This window comes from Paracoccidioides brasiliensis (genome assembly GCF_000150735.1).
Source record: "Paracoccidioides brasiliensis Pb18 unplaced genomic scaffold supercont2.1, whole genome shotgun sequence".
NCBI lineage: Eukaryota > Fungi > Ascomycota > Eurotiomycetes > Onygenales > Ajellomycetaceae > Paracoccidioides > Paracoccidioides brasiliensis.
The window spans coordinates 1,797,397-1,818,557 of record NW_011371358.1 but is presented as its reverse complement, the minus strand read 5'-3'; the positions used below and the strand labels follow the sequence as shown (position 1 = coordinate 1,818,557).

At 45.0% G+C, this 21,161-nt stretch overlaps 8 protein-coding genes across 8 annotated transcripts; 3 read left to right on the top strand and 5 right to left on the bottom strand.

The window, feature by feature from the left end:
- Positions 1–547: 547 nt before the first annotated feature.
- Positions 548–1,299, top strand: PADG_00541 (uncharacterized protein; the record flags this gene model as incomplete). The annotated part of the gene is made up of 4 exons (XM_010757576.1): positions 548–569; positions 675–764; positions 909–987; positions 1,077–1,299. The coding sequence occupies 4 exons, from the start codon at positions 548–550 to the stop codon at positions 1,297–1,299; spliced, it is 414 nt and encodes a 137-aa protein (XP_010755878.1).
- Positions 1,300–1,916: 617 nt separating this feature from the next.
- Positions 1,917–3,850, bottom strand: PADG_00540 (uncharacterized protein; the record flags this gene model as incomplete). Its single annotated transcript, XM_010758088.1, has 2 exons — positions 1,917–3,531; positions 3,654–3,850. The coding sequence occupies 2 exons, from the start codon at positions 3,848–3,850 to the stop codon at positions 1,917–1,919; spliced, it is 1,812 nt and encodes a 603-aa protein (XP_010756390.1).
- Positions 3,851–4,704: 854 nt separating this feature from the next.
- PADG_00539 (uncharacterized protein) lies at positions 4,705–5,488 on the top strand (the record flags this gene model as incomplete). The annotated part of the gene is made up of 4 exons (XM_010758087.1): positions 4,705–4,714; positions 4,780–4,804; positions 4,943–5,180; positions 5,255–5,488. The coding sequence occupies 4 exons, from the start codon at positions 4,705–4,707 to the stop codon at positions 5,486–5,488; spliced, it is 507 nt and encodes a 168-aa protein (XP_010756389.1).
- A 1,057-nt stretch (positions 5,489–6,545) lies between these two features.
- PADG_00538 (uncharacterized protein) lies at positions 6,546–8,400 on the bottom strand (the record flags this gene model as incomplete). The annotated part of the gene is made up of 5 exons (XM_010758086.1): positions 6,546–7,026; positions 7,091–7,861; positions 7,937–8,084; positions 8,111–8,200; positions 8,316–8,400. 5 exons carry the CDS (start codon positions 8,398–8,400, stop codon positions 6,546–6,548), a joined length of 1,575 nt encoding a protein of 524 aa, XP_010756388.1.
- Positions 8,401–9,246: 846 nt separating this feature from the next.
- PADG_00537 (uncharacterized protein) lies at positions 9,247–10,343 on the top strand (the record flags this gene model as incomplete). The annotated part of the gene is made up of 3 exons (XM_010758085.1): positions 9,247–9,326; positions 9,417–9,674; positions 9,758–10,343. The coding sequence occupies 3 exons, from the start codon at positions 9,247–9,249 to the stop codon at positions 10,341–10,343; spliced, it is 924 nt and encodes a 307-aa protein (XP_010756387.1).
- Positions 10,344–10,836: 493 nt separating this feature from the next.
- Positions 10,837–11,465, bottom strand: PADG_00536 (uncharacterized protein; the record flags this gene model as incomplete). Its single annotated transcript, XM_010757575.1, has 2 exons — positions 10,837–11,180; positions 11,261–11,465. 2 exons carry the CDS (start codon positions 11,463–11,465, stop codon positions 10,837–10,839), a joined length of 549 nt encoding a protein of 182 aa, XP_010755877.1.
- Positions 11,466–13,948: 2,483 nt separating this feature from the next.
- On the bottom strand, positions 13,949–16,251 carry PADG_00535 (uncharacterized protein; the record flags this gene model as incomplete). The annotated part of the gene is made up of 2 exons (XM_010757574.1): positions 13,949–14,939; positions 15,008–16,251. 2 exons carry the CDS (start codon positions 16,249–16,251, stop codon positions 13,949–13,951), a joined length of 2,235 nt encoding a protein of 744 aa, XP_010755876.1.
- A 3,556-nt stretch (positions 16,252–19,807) lies between these two features.
- PADG_00534 (uncharacterized protein) lies at positions 19,808–21,022 on the bottom strand (the record flags this gene model as incomplete). The annotated part of the gene is made up of 2 exons (XM_010758084.1): positions 19,808–20,825; positions 20,907–21,022. 2 exons carry the CDS (start codon positions 21,020–21,022, stop codon positions 19,808–19,810), a joined length of 1,134 nt encoding a protein of 377 aa, XP_010756386.1.
- Between the last annotated feature and the right edge of the window lie 139 nt (positions 21,023–21,161).

The window sequence follows — 21,161 nt, the reverse complement described above, 5'->3', positions numbered from 1 at the left end:
CAGGGCTATCTTCGACCAAACGTGGCGGGACGAACTTGGAAATGGTGATATTTTCGGTTAGCAAGAATTCAATTCTCGAAGTGTCAATGATGGTTTGGGTGATGGTGAAATGTCCAACCCGACTAGATATGTCCCAAAACCACACGGCGCACCACTAGGAGCAACCCATGTGGTGGCTAACGGCAAAGCAAGGGGAAGAAAGGCTATTAAAAAGAGTAAAAGAGTTCCGATGGACTTGATGGTGATGTGATGGCGAGGTGATTAGAATGAAGCTTGAGTCTGAGGTCTAAGATCTGCGTGCGAGGTACAAGAGCAGTTGAATGCCAAGACAGTCGAAAGACACTAACCATATTGGGATCTAGCGCAGCGTCCGAGTTCTGTGGCCTCAGCCAAACTTTTTTTTTTATAAAGCCAACTTCAACCTTCAGTCAATCATGCGAAGAGCCATCTTGGCCAACACGGTCCAAACCCTGCGAGGATCAATCTCTCGTGCTTGAGTCTATCCGTCCGGAGCACACACGTCAGTTCCATATAGAACCCTTAGCAAATGGGTGGCCAAGGAAGAGAGGGTATGTATCGAACCAATAAGGCGCTGGCTGTATCCGGATAATGTCCAGATTTCGATTATTGGAATCAACACAGTTCCCCGCCTCTGTTGCTAATTATTTCTCTAGGCGGAAAGGCAAAGCCTCTGAAAGCCCCCAAAAAGGAAAAGAAAGAGCTGGATGAGGAAGATCTTGCATTCAAGGAGAAGCAGCGAGCAGGTAAGGAACCTGTCTCTGTTGCCATTTGTTTACCATTTATCCTCCTCCGGCCTCCCTGTCCCCCTCTGTTTACCCTCTTCTGGTCAACAGTTATATGGAGGCCATTTCGCACTCACCCGCAATATATACTGACTTAACATCCAGATGCCAAAGCCAAAAAAGAATTAGCAGAAAAGGCAAAGGGGAAAGGCCCCCTGAACTCTGGACAGCAAGGGATCAAGAAGTCCGGGAAGAAATAAAAGAATACAAATAGCAACGGACCAACCACACTCACCATCCATTATTACCGCCAACCCATCTTTTGACACATAGTTACACTCGACCCAAGCGAGCAATTTTTGGGAAAGCCAATCGGGGTCGTGGTCAGGTTAACGCAACAACTCCCGCAGTTACGAATACACGAAGGAATGCAAGATTTGTGGAAATGATGAATGGCGAGAAGGCGTCTACTGCATTCGTGGAAATACCCCAAACACCCCGTCCGATACTGTACAGTTCTGACGATAAAGGTTCTATTTTTGTGAGGGTAGTTTAGGTTTATTTGCTTTTTGATTTTTAATTGTAAATTTATTTTTTATCTCCCGCTTTTTCCTGTTTTGCCTTAGTATTTCTATGAGACTAGTGGTGTTGAGACAACAATGCTAAAATAGAGAGTTACTATTGTGATTTTGTCTTTCTAGTCTTATCAGAGCTTGGGTAATCTTTTGGTGACGAGGATGGAATGCTGCGGCAGGTTAAGATAAATTGCAGTCTCCCAGTACACATGAGAAACCCTTGAGATTTCAGAAGCAAAATCAAACAAGTGGTAAAAAGGGCAAAGGTATCATCATAACAGTCACTAAGGCCAAACAATTTAAACCATAACAAAACGCCCAATAAACCCTCACAAACCTCACAAGACAGGGACGAGGTAAGCCAAATATGTCAACATGCATAGAAGGAAAACATACAAAATTATCCACTAGAAGCTCCTGGATACCAAAAGAAGCTCAAAAACATGTGGGGGTTGGGAAAGAGAAAAGGTAACAAACCTGGCCAGCCACCAAAAAGAAAATAGGGGGAATATCGCTGAACAAAGTTAAAACAGAAAGTGGGAGAGGAAAGAAACCCGTTAAGCAAAAGCCACCCAAAACAGACACAAAAAAAAAAGACTCAGTAGTCCTCAGTAACCCTCTTAATCCAAATGCTAGATGGCTGATAAAACTCCTCCTGATCCTGCTTCTTGCGCGCCCTCATCAACTTCATCCCAACATCATGTTCCTCCTTCCTAATCTCCAAAAGTTCGTTATTCAAACTCGTGACAGACTTCTTGACCTCGCTTCTCGTCGCTATGTCATACGCGATCGAGCTGGGCTGTATTACCTGCGTCAACTCATGGATGATCGTGTTGATGTTATCCTTGCGTCGGGCGAGGTCGTTCATCTTAGCCTCCATGGCATCGATGCGGTTGCCCGCTTCCATCTCCGGCGGGCTGCGGGGTAATGTCTTCGCGGTCCACGTTGACATTTCTGAGGGTGTGGGTTTGCGTGCCATGACTTTGGTGAAGGTTTGTGAGAGGGGCTTTTTCTTTCCTGCCGCCATGTAAGGGACGGGCGGAGCGTCTTTATCAGCGATTCGAGGGCGGGGTGTTCCGGGTGGGCTGTTTGCTGGTTCCGTTGGTGCATATGTAGTAGCGCTAAAACGGCTTGATGGCTGTTGTTCTAGATTTATGTCTTGGAGCATCGTGGCAAGATACAGGCCTGGGGTTGCCTGGTGGATCGTCTTGGGGGCTTCAGATTGCGCCGGTGGCCCGCTCCCAGAGCTAGAAGCAGGGGGGAGGAAATGTTTGGATGATGTTGTGGTATTGTTACCTGCTTTTAGAGGAACGACGGGTTTAATAGTAGGAGTCACATGGTCACCCTCTCTTGATATAGACACGGTAGTGGTCGGGAGCATTTTTCGTTCTACTCCTTGACGGCTATCTTTTCGGGGTGGGAGTCGGGTTTGAATACTCAGGGGCTGTGCCCGTAGCGCTTTCTTGGTCTCTATAGGGTTAACAATGGCAGTTCGTCCACTTGCACCTTTCCATGGCTCTCGAGGAGGCGGAATCCGAGCGGGATCATCCTTGTCCACCTTAACATCTTTATCAGCTTGGCGCCGCCCTTCCATAATTTTTTTCCTTGCCTGGTTCAATTCTTTCCCTTTAGCACGGAAATTAAACCCCTGTTTAGATGTCTGCTTGGTCGTCGGACTCTGTTTCGTGGCTATACTCCCAGGAATAACTTGTGCAACCTTGCCCTTTTCACTTTCGGTGGGCTCCCCCGAAAAGTCGTCCCATCTTGTGAGTCTGTTTGAAGCCTCTCTTGGGGACGTCAGCTTCAGTCTTGTGGGTGGAGGAGGCAGTTCGTATGGTTGAGAAGGCGCTTGCACTGTTGTGTTCGTTTTGGTGGGGACATCCTTAGGGGGAACAGGCAAAGCGGTCGCAAGCCGGGTTTCTTTTGGAGGCGGGAACTGCGGAAGGGGCTCGTCTATGGGAGATACATCAGGACTTTCGCGATATCCGCTGGGTATAAATATCGGAGAATTTGGCGGCGAAATATCTGTATATTTGCTGTCACGATACCCGGTCTGATAATTCTTGTGGTTCCCTGACGGGTGCGTATTGTATCTGTTTGATGACAGATCAGGTTCAGGTTGTGGATATGAATCGCGTTCCGAATATATTGATGAGGTCACTGCAGGTCGTGATGGAGGATTTCTCCTGAGGGTTGTCGGCTCCATTGATTTACTTGCGAGTTTAGGTAAGAAATTAGTGAAACTGCTGTGGCTCGCGGTCGCATAGATATAACTATTATTGGGAGGAAGAGGCAAGTAGATTGATAGAGGATAGAAATTGGGATATTTACTCACAATGGTAGAGGGGGTAGGCCTGGCCCGGAATGATGACCCCTTTCCTGCCGACTGTGGCTATCGTTGGCGCGGTGCTCACGATTAGCGGGAGTATTGATGCTTGTCATGTTCCGGAGGGCAGTATTATCGAATGTGGTCGCGAGTAGCGTGGGGTTGCCAATTTCTCGCTCTTTAGCAGATCGATTCTTCTTCCACATTATTACTGTTCAAGAGCAGAGGAGAATTGTTGAATGTTCAGGCAAGCATATTTTTCCCCTGATATCGTAGTTTAGAGAATGTGGAACTCTGTTTAAAATAACGGGATTGAAGAAACTTGGAAGTAACAGCAGAAATTAGGGTTACGGTCATAGCGGTCATAGTAGAGTCCTCCTGGTAGAGTGTCAGTATTTTATTCACGCATCTCGCCGCGAACTGGTGAAGCAATGGCTTCTCTAGCCCCGGAGCGGCACAACCCTTTAATTTGGAGACAATGGGTCCGAATTCGAGGATTATGTTCACTTACCTACGTGCCTGGGCCAATCAACACGCGCTAAAAGTGGAATAGCAACTCGTCATCAAACCCAGGGCTGGGCTAATAAGAAATTATCATAGTCAAGGTGTGTTGTCCACGGGCACTCCGACAAAGACCTTGAAGACGAGCCATGGCGACTGTTAGTAACCAATTTCTACAGTCACTGAATGGAAGATCGCCAAAGACACAGAGTTGAGCAATCCAGGCCAGTAATAAACGTGCTCCATGGTTTAGCAAATGTTTGATAAATTGAGAAATATTTATTGTATGAGATACCCCGGACGATTGAGTGTTGAATGGAATGATAGGCTTCGACAAAAGCAGATGCACCTCTGTCTCACGTGGTTTCAGGTGTAATCATGTGATATTTGCCGATTGGCTCTGCTTTCTCAGCCCTGAAAATGCGGGCGATGGACAATGGTCTTGACGATGAGGACGAGGATGTTGTCGATTTGCCTTCAAACATCCCCCAAAACCCAACACTAAGTCTACAGACTCCAAGTTGCAGCTAACTTGGCATCTGGTGCTGAGAGCTTCAAGATGGCAACAGGTACGCCCTATTATTCTACCAGCGTTGGTTTTAAACCGGCTAACTCCCGCGCCCCGTCAATCCAGATACTGCTTCCCCACCAGCTGAAGTGTAAGTTTTTAATATATGAACTTTCATTATCCTGACATGCAGATAATGAGGTTTCGATTGAAACTACCAGCGAGGAATGAAGAGTGAATTGTTTAAAAAAAATAGAAAAGAAAAAAAAATATACTAATAACTAAACAGTGTCTCCATCGCCTCCCCAATAAACCTCATCCTCGTTTCCCTATTCGTTCTCCTGGTATACTTCCACTTCCGCCCCCGGCAACCACTCACCCTCCCCAAAGGACGTCCCCCCATTGTCTTCCGCGTTTTCACCCCAACCACTCTTCTCCCATACAATGGCAAAGATGGCAGCCCCGTCTACCTAGCTGTGCGCGGGAGGGTGTTCGATGTCTCCTCTAGTCGCAATTTCTATGGTCCAGTAAGCCATACAAATATAGATATCCCCGGAAGAAAACAATCAGACTAAATAATGAATTTGTTACACACGTACAGGGAGGTCCGTATGAGAATTTCGCCGGCAGAGATGCAACTCGCGGATTGGCATGTCAGAGCTTTGACGAGGATATGCTAACGAAGGACCTCAAGGGACCGCTGGATGATCTAAGCGGGTTGGATGCGGAGCAGATGGAGAATTTGCACAGCTGGGAGGTGCGGTTTCTGGAGAAATATCTTGTCGTTGGCAAGTTGGTTGCCGAAGGGGATCCCGAAGCACCCAAGTCCGGTTGATTGATAATATGCGGTTGGGTTAAACCAGTGATGAGTGAGGCGGAAACAAAATAATTATTCAAGTCCTCCTTCTGCTGCGCGACATGATGAAAAATTCTTTTTGTGGTTTTGTATATTCCTGATGTCCCTTAGGAGATGTATGTATAATGGACTGTCTTTATTTACAGGTAATTTTTTATTTGACGAAACTACAGGATTTTATCAATTACAGAGATGGCATGACAAAAGCGGTTGGGTGATTCCTCTGGGGCGTCACCGCAATGCGGACGGAACTCTTTCTTGAAATTCTGTTATCGTCTTCCTCTGTCTACATCCTGGGCTAGTGCCTGCTTACGTTGGTCCAAAGGAGGGATATGGGTGGGATCGAAAGATCAGGGAGAAAATAACTCAACAAAACATGCTGTGTAAGTCATCAGTCAACTGCTCTCGAGTTATACACTTCCCGCAAACAACCCCAATACCCAGATGAAAGGGACGTGCAAGAAAGAAGTCTGTAATTTTGATTACAAACTACTTTCCTTCAGCAGTATCCTTGTGCCTGTCCATGGTCTATATGTTTGCATGAACAGTACCTTCAATATTGGGATCATCATACAATTAATCGATGAAATCAATCCAATGGGCAACTGAAACTTAATAGGTAATGGCCTCATTCGAAAATGGAGTTAACGTGCTAACTAAACTACTTTTGACAAATTCAATGCCACAAGCAAGGAGCAAACAACAGATGAACCCCCAGGCTGAGAAGGTAGGTATAATAGCAATGTAACGGGGAGGGGGAAAGCAGAAAAAAAACATTAAAATCCTTCTTGTTTGATTTTCTCACTTCATAGAGCATATCATCATTAAAGATCATCATCACAATACAACAGGAACGTAGCGCAAGCAGAAAATGGAAATGGAGTGAATCGAAAACAACGCGAGAGCCGATATAGAAGCAAAATGGATGAAGGAGCAGGCAAATGGGGAGTTCAGAATTGTCCACCTCATACAACCAACCCTCCTCAACGCTCATATACACGTTACTCCCAGGACCTAATGGCCTAGAGAGTTTTATTTAGAGCTCATCGGCCACCCGTCTAGCAGTGTGAGAAATCATCTTCTTGAAAGTGTCCGCAGTCTTTTCACCTTCCTTTCTTCCACTCAACGCGCCGATTTTCAATTGGTCAAATGCCCACTGCAGACCATTCTGCAACCGGGAGAAGAGTGTTGGCTGCGGCTCCTGCTTGAGGATTCCATAGCGGAAGTAGTCAGCATTCCGCGTAGCCTCAGCGCGCAATCTGTTCATGTTCCAGGATTTATGTTCCTTGACTCCATATGACTCGAGATACTTTTCCAAATCGTGCCGGGACCAGGTGTTGAACGCGGCGTCTTTGACATTCGCTGCCTGCTTTGCTAGGTATTGAGTGACCTTTGCAAAATCCGCCCCACTGGTTTTTGAGGCTTGTGCGAATGCGGACTGTGCCTTTCTCACGAGTTCCTCGCGTGTATATCCAACATCTTTCATCATTTTTTGGTGTTGGGAAGAGAGATATTTTCTGTATGCGCTAAGGGTTAGCATGGCGATCGATAGTAATGGTGTGCTAGAAACATTTCGTTTACCCTAGATTTTCCTTGTTCCAGGTATCAAATGTCCAAACCGAACCTCCATTCATAGCTTTGTGTCTGTAAAGTCGCACTTTGGCCACAAGTTCATCTCGTTTTGTCCCTTGCGGAACTGGCACACCCCGTGCATCCAAGTAAGCCTTGAGGCGCGAGTCAGACCATTGCTTGATGGCTGCATTGAACATGTCTTCCATCTTCAACTCTGCATCCTCTGTCGCGCGAGCAAATTCATTTCCGGCTTTCGAAGTGGCAGCACCATATGCGCTAGAGATAGAAGATGAAGGGCTGCTGATCAAGGAAGCGCGGTGCTTGCGTGCAAGGGCAATAAGCTCATTGCGTTTTGACCCTTGAGGAACCTTGATTCCATGCTCGTCGAAGAACTTTTTGAAGTCAGAGTCCGACCAGGAATTAAATAGAGCCTCCGTTAATGTTTGCTGCGCAGCCTTAGCCGATAAAGAGGCCTCCGCGGCAACCCGCTGAGCTTCTAGCCTAGCGAGACGTGCATTACGACGCACAGTGGCAATCAGTTTATCACGAGTTGATGGTTGGGGTACGTGGTATCCCTGACTGTCAAGATACCCCTTGAGGTCTGATTCCGACCATTGCTCGTAAAGCCAGTTCCCAGGATAGAATGTGGTCTGTCCAAGTTTTTTGGCAACTGTCTCGAAGTTTTCTCGAACGGTAGCCAAGAGAGTATCACGCTTCTTCGGCTGAGGACTAGGAATCCCATGCTTATCTAGGAAGGCCTTCAGTTGGGAATCGCTCCAACTGAAAAATAAAAAAAATAAAAAAAAATTGTCAGGCCGTTTATCATCCGAAACAATAGTTGTATAAAGCGCATACCTGTCAAAAATCCATTCTTTCGCACTATGCAAAGTGTCGGACGCGTGCTCCGCAGTGTGTGATAAAGGAATATGAATGTGCGATTCCCAATTAGTTTTCACGAGTTCCTCAAGATCCTTACGATCTGCTGGGGTCGGATATGGGATATCTATGTGGATATTAGCAGAGATTCACAATGGTTTTCGTGCGGCGAAAAAATCCTGAGAAACTTGCCGTGGTCAGAAAGCCAGCGTTCTAACTCGGTTTCGTGCCATCTGTTATAGACTGTTAAAAGCACCTCGTTAGCTTTCCAAATGTTCCACAGCCGCTAAACAGCAGACATTGTACAAACGCTAGTGATATAAACACAACCTTGCACCGCATGGACAGCAGAACATACCAGCCTTGGTAAACCAGTTCCTTGAACCCGTCGTTTCCGTCACAGCTAAAGCGAATACAAGGCCCGTAGCCCATGAGAATCTCATGTTGGGCCTTCTATGATAAATACGCTCTGTCGATCGAGTGGCAAGTCGGTACGAATGACAATTTGTACATCAACAGCTAAGAGTAGACACAAAGTTCTGATTCCACGATATGGGGCGGCGGACAGGACTTTATAGACAAATTGACAGTAACAATGTCCTCTTATTCGAGTGCTATCAATAAGAAGGCAGCGACCCGATCTCAGGAATATATGGCAACATAAAGGCAGGTGTTACTTGCTTGGCTCCCTATGACTGAAGTGTGACGTAGTGGGATACAGCAACTGGAAAATGGGAGAGGTTGACAGCGGGCGCGAGAGATTCCCTGAAAGTTGTTCCCAGTTTCATGCGAAACCCATCTTTTTAAACAGCTAGTTATTTAACACCACTCCGATTTTGCCCCTTACTGCAGCTCGTTCCATCGCAGCTCTACAGGGAAAATATTCATCTTTTCAACCGAGAGAGGATTGATGTCGTCGAGAGTTGAACTGTGAGGAGGCATGATGTCATTTTCACGTGATAGAAGCCGATAATGTTGGAGCCTAGGCTTCCTCTTGCGGACTAGCGCCCTGCACGTGGCATTTCCCACCCAAAAGTGCGGCTTTGATAGCTGCCCAATCCAGCCAATCGTGAAATACAGCCAATCAGAGGGCAGGATAGGTGCGTCTTGACGATAGCTCAGGTTATCTCCGCAACTTCAAATTCCTTCCGGCTGGCCGTTCAACTCCCTCAGTGCTATGTAGAGAGATAAAGGTTAGAGGCAGAATCACAGATACTAAGTTCCAGCACCCAACCTCTTCAATGCTCCTCAGATCCCAACGCCTATGAACTCGTCTCCAACAGCTCATCATGAACATCATGAACGACCCGTTTAGCCCGCATTGTAAAGAACTGGCCTCGCCAAACCCGTGGAATTTCTCACTTTCGCTGTAAGGATTGGCTGCTGTAATTCTGATATATGTCTGGTTTGAGATTGTGGCTTTTAGGGAGGCTTTACTAACCCATGCGATTTCTCATAGAGGAATTCTGTTCGGCATTTTTCTTTCCTACCTGCCACAGCTCTACAGGATCATCTCCCGACGGTCTTCCTTTGGCATATCGCCGTATTTTATTCTACTGGGAACCACATCGGGGACGTTTGCGTTTACGAACATACTTGTCCTGCCAAGAAGTTCACAGGATATTGCGTGTTGCAGAGAGCTTAATGGATTCTCATGCTTTGCTGGCTTGCTGGGCATACTCCAGGTTGGAGTGCAAGCGCTGTGCTTCTTTGTAGTGTAAGATAATTCCCAACCCTTCATATAGACACAGATGAGCTGTGGCATCATAAGAAACAAACTGACACAATCAACCCGTCTAGCCTTTCCCTTTTCATCATCTTCTTTCCCCGCTCCATCCCTTCACATGCCGTCAAATCCTTATCCACCACAACACCCTCTTTCCGTATAGCCCTCATAGTCGGCGCAATATGCGTTATCCAAACAATTACCACGGCCATCGTTGGCATAACCGTTGTCGTTGCGCATCCAGACCAGCGTCAGTTCTGCGCAAACGTATTCGGAATTATCGCAGCAGTCCTTTCCTCCATTCAATATTTCCCCCAGATCTACACAACATTCAACCTACGCCGCATTGGTAGCCTGAGCATTCCCACGATGTGCATCCAGACTCCAGGTAGTCTCGTATGGGCCGCTAGTCTAGCAGCACGACTCGGGACGGAGGGCTGGAGTTCGTGGGGTGTTTATGTGGTCACAGCTTTATTACAAGGAACCTTACTCGTGATGGGTATTTATTTCGAATATATCCAACCTTCAAAGGCAGATAGCGATATCACCACTGAGGAAATTTTGGAAACGGAGAACGGTGCTAATGGGACCGTTCTCGCGTCCAGCAGCGAGGAGATCAATCCTACTGAAGAAACCCCCCTACTTCAAAGCTCAGCGTAGTTTGAATCGCCTTTATTAGATATATATATCTGCATTTCAGATTTTTGAATACCCAATAGAATATCATTTTCACATGAGAGGCATCGCGGCTGTATATGTCCTGCCTATTTTCATATTCTCCTTTCGGCCAGGGCGCTGGACAGGATGGTATAAATTTGGTCCGATTCTATCTATGGACATAACAATGTTATGACCAGAGAGCTTATACAATTTTTCTGACCCTAGAGCGCCTTTATCCAGCTGCAATTTCTGCAGGATATTCAATGAACCAGTCCATAATCCATAGCAACAGGGGACGTCGAAAAGAAAAAAAAAAAATGCACACTTTCCGTATCCATTCAAGACCAGCCATTCCACCCTTGAAATGACTGTGCAGTACCACCAGAGTGAACTCGCTCAGTTCAACCCCTCTCAAAAAAAAAAGAAGAAGAAGAAAGAAAGAAAACAATATCGAACAAAGCATCCTGGCTATATTTCTCCATCAACCAACCACCTACTCACCTTCGTTCTTAAAACTCTCAACTTCTTCCTCCAAAGTACGGAACTCCTCCTTGTGATCAATCTGAGAGACAGCCCTATCATACCTTCTTTCAACTTCCTCGTTATGTTTCCTGACTTCTACCTCGTACTCCTCATCCCTTTTCAACTCCTCGGGGCTTCGATCCTCCTTCGAAGGACGCTTGGGATGCTGTGCATCTATGCCACTATGCTGGTATTCGTCGCTGAGGGTAGGGCGCGCCTTGTTGGAAGGGATACGGTGTTCAAAGTCGTCATTGAATGAGTCTGTTTCGGCTCGGTCTGGGGTTACTTTGTATTTCCGGTGGTAATGTTCTTCCCCTATTGCTTAGAACTAGTTTAAGTATCTAATTCTTTACTTTTCTGTTTACTTTGTAGTTGGGGGGTGGAGAAGTGCTCACCATCGCCATGACCATATGCTGGACCCCTCTCCTTTGCACCATCACTCTTCCCTGATGATCCTTCAGAATATGCACATTTCCCTAACCACCGTCCAATGTGACCTGCAGGTTGATTCAATGCCGCCCCTGGAGGCGACAATTGCGGGGAGAATGCTTGAAGCCGTAGCCCTACTCGGGGAACAACTGTCCGAAGTAGCTGAATCATTCAAATGTGATAGTTTTGCGTCCGTTGTTTTTTTGTTTTATTCTTCGCCCCGTACGTTTTTTGCTGAGTCTGCTCAGTTCTCTCCGCTTTCAGATGTAGAAAAGGATGCGAGAGAAGGGCGAAACTTATATCGAATTTGGGTTGTTTTCTTCTGTTCATTCATCGAACTCAACAAACTGTTGGAAATGGGTATGAAAAGCTATTAAAACAGGATAGAGGTGCAGTAAGGAATATTGCCTTTCTTCTTCTTCTTCTCCTTCTTCTTCTTCTTTTCTTTCTTTCTTTTTTTCTTTTTTTTCTTTTTTTTTATCATTCACTCCATCCAGCCCACAAGAAAAAGTGAATGAGTGGGAGATTGTTTTTTCTGTTGTCTACGTGTGTTTTTCTTGTGCGAACATCAGCCCATACCCCGCCCCACCCCACCTCCCCAAAAGCCTTAACCCTTGTAGATGAGGTCAAGCATTCACCTAGGGACCTAGCCATAAAGCAGCTCTGTCAAGTAGCATAAGTATCAACTGTTGATCACTCGACTGGTCCCTCGCGTGACAAGTGATGTATGGTATGGAGCAACAGCCGCCTAAGGGTGAAGCTTTCGGGGGTATCTAAGTACGTAGAACACCACCGTTTCTCCTCTGTTCCCTGCATAGTGGGCAACAAAAAGCGGAGCAATATAATATTTGAACATATTTGCTTACATTTCGAGAGTTATTTGCTCTTTTTTCAAGCTGGAGAGCCTGGAGGATTTCAGCGGGTCTGTGTGGAGGCAAGGACTGTTTTGGAGATTTGAGATCGACGAATCGTCGTAGACACCAGAAAATTACACCCACAAACAGAATAACAGATCAGTGGGGCAACAGTTAGGCTAAATAAAAAGGGAGTTCCCAGCATCGAGCGCCACATGACTTTTTTATATAGCAGAGAACAATATGGCGGTGGTTAAATAGGTCGAAATCACTCAAAACGACGACGAAGGCGACAGGGTGCCATATCTCTACAATGACTTACTGAGCTTTTTCTGGACGAAATAGGTCACTGCAGGAAAGGAGCGCTCATTTCTACGAAGTCAAGAGCAGAACCGCCGGTAAACTGTTGAGGCAAACATGGTTGTTGTTTACCTCGATTCTGTGGTTAGATCCACAAAATAATGAGGAGACAAATGACGTCACTGGTTAAATAAGTTACTGACCCCTTCAACTACAATAAGTAGCTCGGAAGATAGTTTATTTAAACTATTTGGTGCCTGCGCCCAAGTCTCATAGCTATAGAATTTGCCATGACACAATATCGGTAGATTGACCAAAGACACGCATAAATTGAAAAGTGGAGGAGGTAGAAGTTCAACGTTGCTCTATTTTCCCTGGTGCTGAAACCATACTCCAGAATTATCCAAGTATATCTGATTATTCCAAATGTAAATAGCATACTTCGTCAACTGAGAGAAGTAGATCCGCTATATAGTTACATACGATAACAGGAGCAGAGGGAGAGCACACTGCCACATCCAGTTCATTTACCTCTTGTTCGACACCCATCAACACCTAGCAGTTCTTGTCATTGTTCACTGGACAGCAACGCCAGCCTAATGTTCCCCTTCTTATATCCAGGAACCCTGTACCTAAGTATAGGTAAGCAATCCGAAGAAAGGGGAAATAGCTATAGCGGAACTTATTCATGCGTGTATCAGCTAAAGCTGGAGTGAAAGTGTGAGACTGACTTGAAGTCTGAAGGGATGAAAGAAGAATGATATATAATTATAGATATATTTTCATATATATACCTCTGGCGAAAAATACAGATAGATATATCTGCTACATGTATGTGTATGGCGGGCTGGGTAGATTACAAGTGGATGTGGGTAAGTTGCCAGGTGGAATAAACCTGACAATCCTCGAACATGACGATGTAGAATTCATATTTTTCTTGTTCTCCTTCCTTTCCCTTTCTTTTCAGTTCCCCGAATGTCCTAGGTACTGTACGTAGATCTCAGGACCAAGTAGAATAATAATGAAATTGGAAAATGAGAGATGATTGATGGTGGTGATGGTGATGGAGACATGTCCGATATAGAGTCACAGCATGATCCTCGGAAAAGGTACAACAATAGTGAAAAGAATAAGGGAAGGCAGAAGGCTGTATCTGTAATAGTGAAGTGTAACAAAAGTAATAATAATAATAATAATAATAATAATAATAATAATAATAATAATAATAAAGAACAGAGAAATGGTTGAAAATAAATAGCAGGAAAAATGATCTGAAAAAGGGATGGAAGAGACATAGTTACCCCTTCAACGAAATATACCTTCGCATAAAAGACAAAACGCTAATGCTAGGAAGGGGGAAAAAAGGACTAAATAATATATATGTGAAATGAGACAACACCGTAAAATAGGAGATAGATTAATTCTCCCCAACCCAAACGCCTTATTTTTCTCTCTTTAATTTCCCACAAGCCACACCAATCCTTCTGTCCAGCAGGCATTTCAACGATGGCTCCACTGACAGACGCAAACCTTGTTCTCGTCATAGTCTTTACGAATTTCTTCAAGAAGACTTTGTTTTCTACTCAGGACATCGAACTTGGCCTTGCTGGACAGTGTAGTTTCGGTTTCATCGACGGGGACCCGCGATCCGAGAGGGCCCGATATGCTTCCATCATCCATCACCTGCATTTGCTCGCAGTATGGCGGTATGCCATCGACGGATGATCTTTTTTCCTCCAGTTTGATCCGGCGAGGGTACTCCATGGGTGGATCCCCGCGTGGCTCTAGATGTGAAGACCGTTGATGCAGGCTGCGGTGTCCTTTGCTGGGTGCTGGAGTTGCGGTAGCCAACGTTGTAGCGGTATGGCTGAAAGCAGAATAATTCGGGTCTGTTGAGCTTCCCATTGTCATAGAGTGTTTGATTGGTTGGTTAACATATATGAAAAGCTCTAGGTATGTGCTATTCCACCAACAAAAGTAGGGCCTGTCGCTAGGCTTCGACATTAATGGCACTGTCTCTTGAGCACGGCGGAGGAGCTGGGGTCCATTAACAGCTTGTCCAGATGGAACTTGAGGGAAGTTAGACTCGGGAATGATCACAAGTTTATCAAATGGTGTAAAAAAAAACAACGCTGGTCCGAGTTCTGGTTCTGTTTTGTCAAGCATCAATTTGAGGTCGAAAACTGTATCTACCAGCGATGGAGCTTGGGCACCATATACGAAACTACCGCTTCGCCTGTAAGATTCAAGCTGAAGGTTTTTTGATCCATCTGATTCTTCAGTCAGCAAACAAGGAAATGAACCTTGAGCCATGCATTGCCATGAAGTTGCAAGGTCTGCGTCAGTCACACAGCTACTGGATGAACGATATAGGGAAGAGGCAGGTATATTGAATTTGCCTGTAGGAATGGGGAGAAGTGAAGGTGTAGCTGTCAGATGTGCCGCATCCAATATGGTGGTAGCCGTCACTGTCACAAAAACAGAAGTAGGGCTAGTGAGATGTTAACTGTGGAGTCCTGAAAAAGGTGTGTGCTGGCAGGAAAATTTTGCAGTCCTTACCGAGTAGTTCCCAAGGCTGAACTAACACTTGCTCCGCCGGCTCTCTCTCCCCGCTTGTTTCCAACTACTCCTCCAACTATTCCACCAATCACAGCTCCAATCAAAACCACAATGGCCATGAGGACGATAGTCCATATTTGAACGTTGCAGCATACCCTCCTTTTCCCTTTCTCCATCAACGTTTCCTTGATAGTACCGCTTGGGTCATCTGCTTGCGGTTGCGATGAGGCGGCACCTTCCTGTTCAGGCCCATTTTCATCCAGCAGGGTTCGCGAGGATACTCCCGACTCTGTGGGGACAGGCATGGTAACTAGGACCTCCTCGGGAGACGTACTGCTATATTCATGTGCTCCAAATTTTTGGGGTAGACCATCTGGATATCTTGTGTAAGGGGGTAATTGCTCAGCATGTCCATCTGGACTAACAATGTCCCCAACTTCATCTGCGGTTTGATTTTGTGGTTGAAACGCCTGGCCATGACCAGGGAATCCCACAGGGATTGAGTGTGCCTCTACATCTTCCTCCTCCGGAACAGTATTTTGAGGATACAGGCTATACGGATGTTGCGGTGGCACTGAGTCGACGTTAGTCCGTTCTACGGGACGTACTGTAGACGTGGAAGAGTTAGACGTAGAACGACCCAGCCCAGTGGCTTGGGGATACATGGCATATGGATGGGTGGGCCTTGTCTGGCCGGTATATGGACTTAGGGCTCTAGGCATAGAGAACCGTGAGGATATACTGATGCTTCGATGTGCGACGGATGAAGGAGGGTGGGATGTAGACGAGGCAGAAGACAGTTGACGGGTAACAGATGAGGTGATGGCATTGTTGGAGACATTGGAGGCATTAGACATACGATTTAGTGAAGGTTGTTCAGGTTGAGGAGGATCCGATTCCGGCTCTGGAGAATCTGACCTTTGCGACATTTGCACTTGGAGGGAGGCAACAGAGTCTCGAAAGGGACTTTGGTACAAGGACAACCCACCATGCTCATCCTCCAGAGTTGACGACGAGCTGGAGGAAGAGTGATCGGGCTGTTCGTGGCGGTTTAGGAGCAGATCTGGGTTACCAAAGGAATCCAATGGCTCGAGAGAAAAGGCATCACCGAAGACGTCTGTGGCAGGAGACTGTTCAGTGGAATGTTGACCAGCAGACAGAGGAGACCGTGGGCGAGGAGGTCTGGATGGAGGAGAGGTGTTGTGAATTTCTTCAGGTGATGGTGATAGCGCAAGCCCAGACATAGTGAGTGCACTGCCCACTTGGGGTGATGGGATCCCCTCCAGTTAAGTGCCACCAAACACTACCCCAAACCCACGCCTCTGGCGCCACGAAAAAGGTGCAAGGGAGCGTTGAGCAACAGACTAATGAAGAACGGTGGAAGATATCATGAGTAAAAGAAAAGCGGGGGAGAGGAGGGACCTCGACGACCAAGGTAATAAGAAGAGGATTGGGGGGAAGTAGGTGGAGGTTGGTTCAAGGTTGTTTAAGTGAAAAAGTGATGAAATTTGGGTGTTTGGCTCTTGGGACGGGGGTGATGGGGCTTGATTGTCAGTGGAGGAACCTTAGTAGCTGACCTGGCCTAACCATGGCAGACAAGTTACCAGGGCCCAGGAACCACAACGTTTATTTCTATACTTTTTCTTTTATTTAACCAACTGGTTGGTTTACGAGTTAACTAGTTAGTTAATTATTTCCTAAGTACTTATTATTAACGACTCTTGGGAATATTCATATTGAGCAATATGACTTCCCACTTCACCGATGGCTATATTTTCGGGCTTCCTGTGGCTCAATTCTCCAGCATCAATAAGGAGCGCAGTACGGAGTACAGGTCAGTGCGCTTAGCAAACGGACCGTAACCCTAATTAAAGCTAAACTCAATATGAAAAACTCAAGCATCGCTTCGATGTAATATTTTGGGGGTGGCACACTCACTCTCTCGACTGTATGCCCTGTTCAGGAGAACAAACATCTATGGTGAGTGTAATTATCTATTAATTATAGTACTGTTGATATCAAGAGCAATATGCACAGTTCTGTACATACGTCACATGCTCCGTATATGGCCAGCAGTAAACTACACTTTTCATCTCAGCAATTCCTACTCCGTATATCCTCCACATATCCCCCATAACTACCCTCTAAATCTCTGACTCAATGTCGTCTAGATTGAAATGTTCGATATCAACATACCGCATGGATACGCCCACTCCTGCTAATTACCGCCATGTCGGCTGCAAGCAGCCGGGCGTCATACTGCAACCTTACACTAGTTAACTAACATACACTAGGTGACTAATCAGTGCTTAAGAATATTCCGGGATGGAGTACGGAATATGGAGTAATAGCGTCATTCTTGAGGAAGTGAGGTTAAACTGGTATTATAGCGAATTTGAAAAGGAGGTTTGACTGAATGGTGATATTTCGGGCCAACTGACCATTTGGCCGCGGTTTATCTTTTCTTGCTCCCAAGTAACAGTAAGAATTCTTGTAGCAAATCAATATCTTTCTAGGAGGTGGTGTGTTTCGTTCTTGAAACCAACCAATTTTGACTCACCAAGACCCCATCAGCATTTAGCATCTATCTTGGTCCCCGCTCTCGATGACACCCTTTTTCACGCCTTCATCCAACAGACAAATTGCCAGCGCACCACCAAATCCTTGTAACAATATTTCCTTCCTGGAGAACTATCCACCTTTGGGCCAGGGTCAAGGACAAGAAATATTCAGGGAACGAAGACTCCAACGGCCAATGATAACATCTAGAGGGTATATAACTGCAGCGCAAGGTTTTGATGCCGTTGCAGCGACAACACCAACTCTCTCCGGGGGGCTATCTGTCCTTTCCGGCCCTATATCGAGCCCTTTTGTTCCGTGCAGCAGGAAAAATAATTAACTAACTTGAGGGTCTGGAAAACAAGCTTTGTAATTTCCATTCCCGATCGTCACATGAAACAGAGTATATTTCTCATACTTTTTGGAACTATCCAATGTTCAGATATGTGGATCATGGAATGGAGTTAATCTTCAACTGGTGAAATCTTGAGCTAGATCCCTGGATTTTAATTTCGGGAGTCAAAGGAAAATATATCTGCTGAGAATGTGAACATCTGAACATTACTTTGCTTATTTCCCAGTATTCCAAGGTGAAAAAACGAAGGAATCTATATTTTCTCAAATCGGAATCAAGATGTTATGACTCTATTAGGATTCAGTCAACTTTACCAGTTATCTTCAATTATATTTTTTACTGACCTTTTGATGCTTCTGTGCAGGTGCTAAAAGAAGTTGAAACGTCATTCAATAACTATGTCATAAGGATGATTTTCACTCTTTGCATATTCCCTCTTCACATGCACCTTCAATATCCTGCTGAAAGGGAGACAAGTGCTATGGCTCTCACTTTTCAATTTTGAATGTGTTTAGAGGTAAACGTGTAACTAAGCTAATGTAACTGCACTACTTCTGCACATGTATGGACTCTGAGCCCAGTACTACCAACCTGAAACACCTCTATTTAATTGCCTTACACAATTTTCAGCACCTAGATATGAATGTTGAAAAGGGAGTAAAACTTAACAGCATCTAATGACTTACAAAGCTTGAAGTAAAGAACACATCCGGTGTCAAAAGTTTTATGTTACATGATGTGTTTTGAAAGAGCAGAAAACCCTCATCGGTAAATAGTAAGAAATAAAATAATTGAAAAATAATTAATCAATAAATTGCTTATCAGAATCATTAGTCTTTTATATATAATTATTAAATGTTGGTTAGATTATTATTTGAATTTGAATTTCAATTTTTAATGACATTATCAATTCATATACATTATCACAATAAATACTGTTAAATACTGAATACTGTCAAAGTTAGCTAATGAAAAAATACCTGACTATATTGTTAATATTACATTACTATCAAGTTATCAAATATTTAACGAAAAGATTTCTTTATAGATATAAGCGCCATTCAAAGAATATGAGTCTAATATCATGTTAAAGCATTTAATCTTGAATTATAAGAAGTGTTATAAAGTTTATTTCCTTCTTATAACTTGAACCAGCGACAATTGGATACTCTGACATTCAAAGTGGATGGATAGTTTATGAGAAGCAGGACTTAGGAGAATAGAGGATTAAGAAGTGATCGATTATTAATCACTGCCCTCGCAAACAGAATCACTGTCTTGAAAGATTTTGGATTTGTAGGTGGCTTTTCAGCTTGAGCAGCGATCGGAAGCAACCTGATTCCGTACGGAGGCTCGGGCTATATCGGGACATGGTCGTTGTGTTCGTTTATGCAAAAACAGTTATCCGATAAAACACATAATCTTATATCATCAAGAAAAGGACTCAGGGTTCCGAATAATGGGCATTAAGTGCGTATAGACATGGATAGATTAGAATTTGAAATTAAAATTTTATATTATATTTTGGGCCATACGAATTCGGGAGCACACAACCGAATACCCAGAATTTCCCTTCTTACGGGAACGTTAATAATGTGTGCTGACAGAGTATTGCAAGAGCGTACAAAGGACATAGCTGGGGTGGGTCGTATATTGGTGTGATTCTGACAAGAATGTTTGGAATGGTTCCAGCTCCTCTCAAATCTGGAGAGAAGATATAGACTTCCATTTTGGGACTGGAGCTTGAGGACACAAAGCAAGTGAGAAGAATTCGAAACAGGGCTTGTGTGCGGGAAGAAATCGTGCCCAGCTTCCAGGCAACTCAATAGGCATGTGAGTCCTGTAGTTGTCTGTTGTCTTCAAGACGGACTTGCTGAATCAAATCATCAACCCTTTCGTCTCAGATCGAGGATTTTGGAGAGGTGAACAGAACCCTTTTGGCCCCAGCCAGTGATTCCGCTTTCAATATCTGGACGAACTGTCACATACCAGGACCAAGCTCGTCCATCCATTTCGCCCTGACTGAGCACAGATACCCACGACTGGCACAGGAGATCAATCGCACCGAGTAAAAGAGCTAGGGCTCTCTCCTTTTCGGATGTCAAATCTGAAGCAGATCGATTCTTCTTTGCTGTATCTGTGGCCGAATCCGTTGGCTTTTGGAACGTGAACGATTTTAGTAAATAATTGCGGGCTGCCTCCGGCCTGTGGATTGGGAGGATTGGACTGATCAGACGTGATTTTGGGGCTTTGCTATTTGACTTTCTCATAGCTTCCGGATCTAATCCCCACAAAGCAGGTTGAGTCTTTGAGCTGATGTGTTCGTTGCTTTCCATTTTGGGAGTCTCCAATTTATCAGAAACACCGTCCGTAGGTTTCTCCGGCGGGTCCTTCTCATCCCAACTGTATCCCCACCGTTTCAAAACGCTGATTTCTCTTCCGAGGACTTTCACTGTTGGTTGTCCTTGGCCCCATCCTTCGTCTTCTGCGCTTTTACCAGTCTCAATTCCAAGACTAACAGCTTTGCTCCGGCTGTTGGCACTGACAACCGCTTGAGCCAAGCTTAGTCTGCTTGATAGGGGCTGTTCTGGCATTGTATATTTTAACAGTACAACTGCAAAGGCGAGGACCAGAGGCGCTCGGTTTGTCAACAAGATAGTTGAAGTTATCTCGTCTACGTTGGTCGATAATGGGAGGACCAACGCAGACTCAAGCTGAGAGGCAGATAATGCATCTAAGCTTAAATCAGACATTTTAGATCTTTTTGTAGGTGAGCCGTCGCCCTCATGGGGACGTTTCTTTGAAGTAACTCTACGGGCAGCATTCGAGACCTGTTTTGCAACCTTCTCTTCACCCAAAATAGATTGAAGCGTTCTAAGATCCTTTTTCAAAATCTCTTCCGGACTAGAGACATGCTGTTAGCTACTGCTCTATCAACGTAAAAGGATATATCTGTAATATATATGTATGATGTGCCACGCATACGTGATAAGATTGGCCTTCTGAAGTTCCTTCGCTTTTGCCATTGCGACGACGAGGGGCAGCTTCGAGTCCTGGGAAAGGAAGCGTAGCAAAGCTTGAATTTGGGCTGGGGTCGTCATTTTCACTATAATGGTATAACTCTTAACCTAAGCTTGATATTTGTGAACTTAACGAAAGCTGATGCCCGTCTTACATGTAGTTGGGATATTATTCCGAGGTGTGGTTAAACATAGCACACGCGCCTCCGCGCCTATTGAG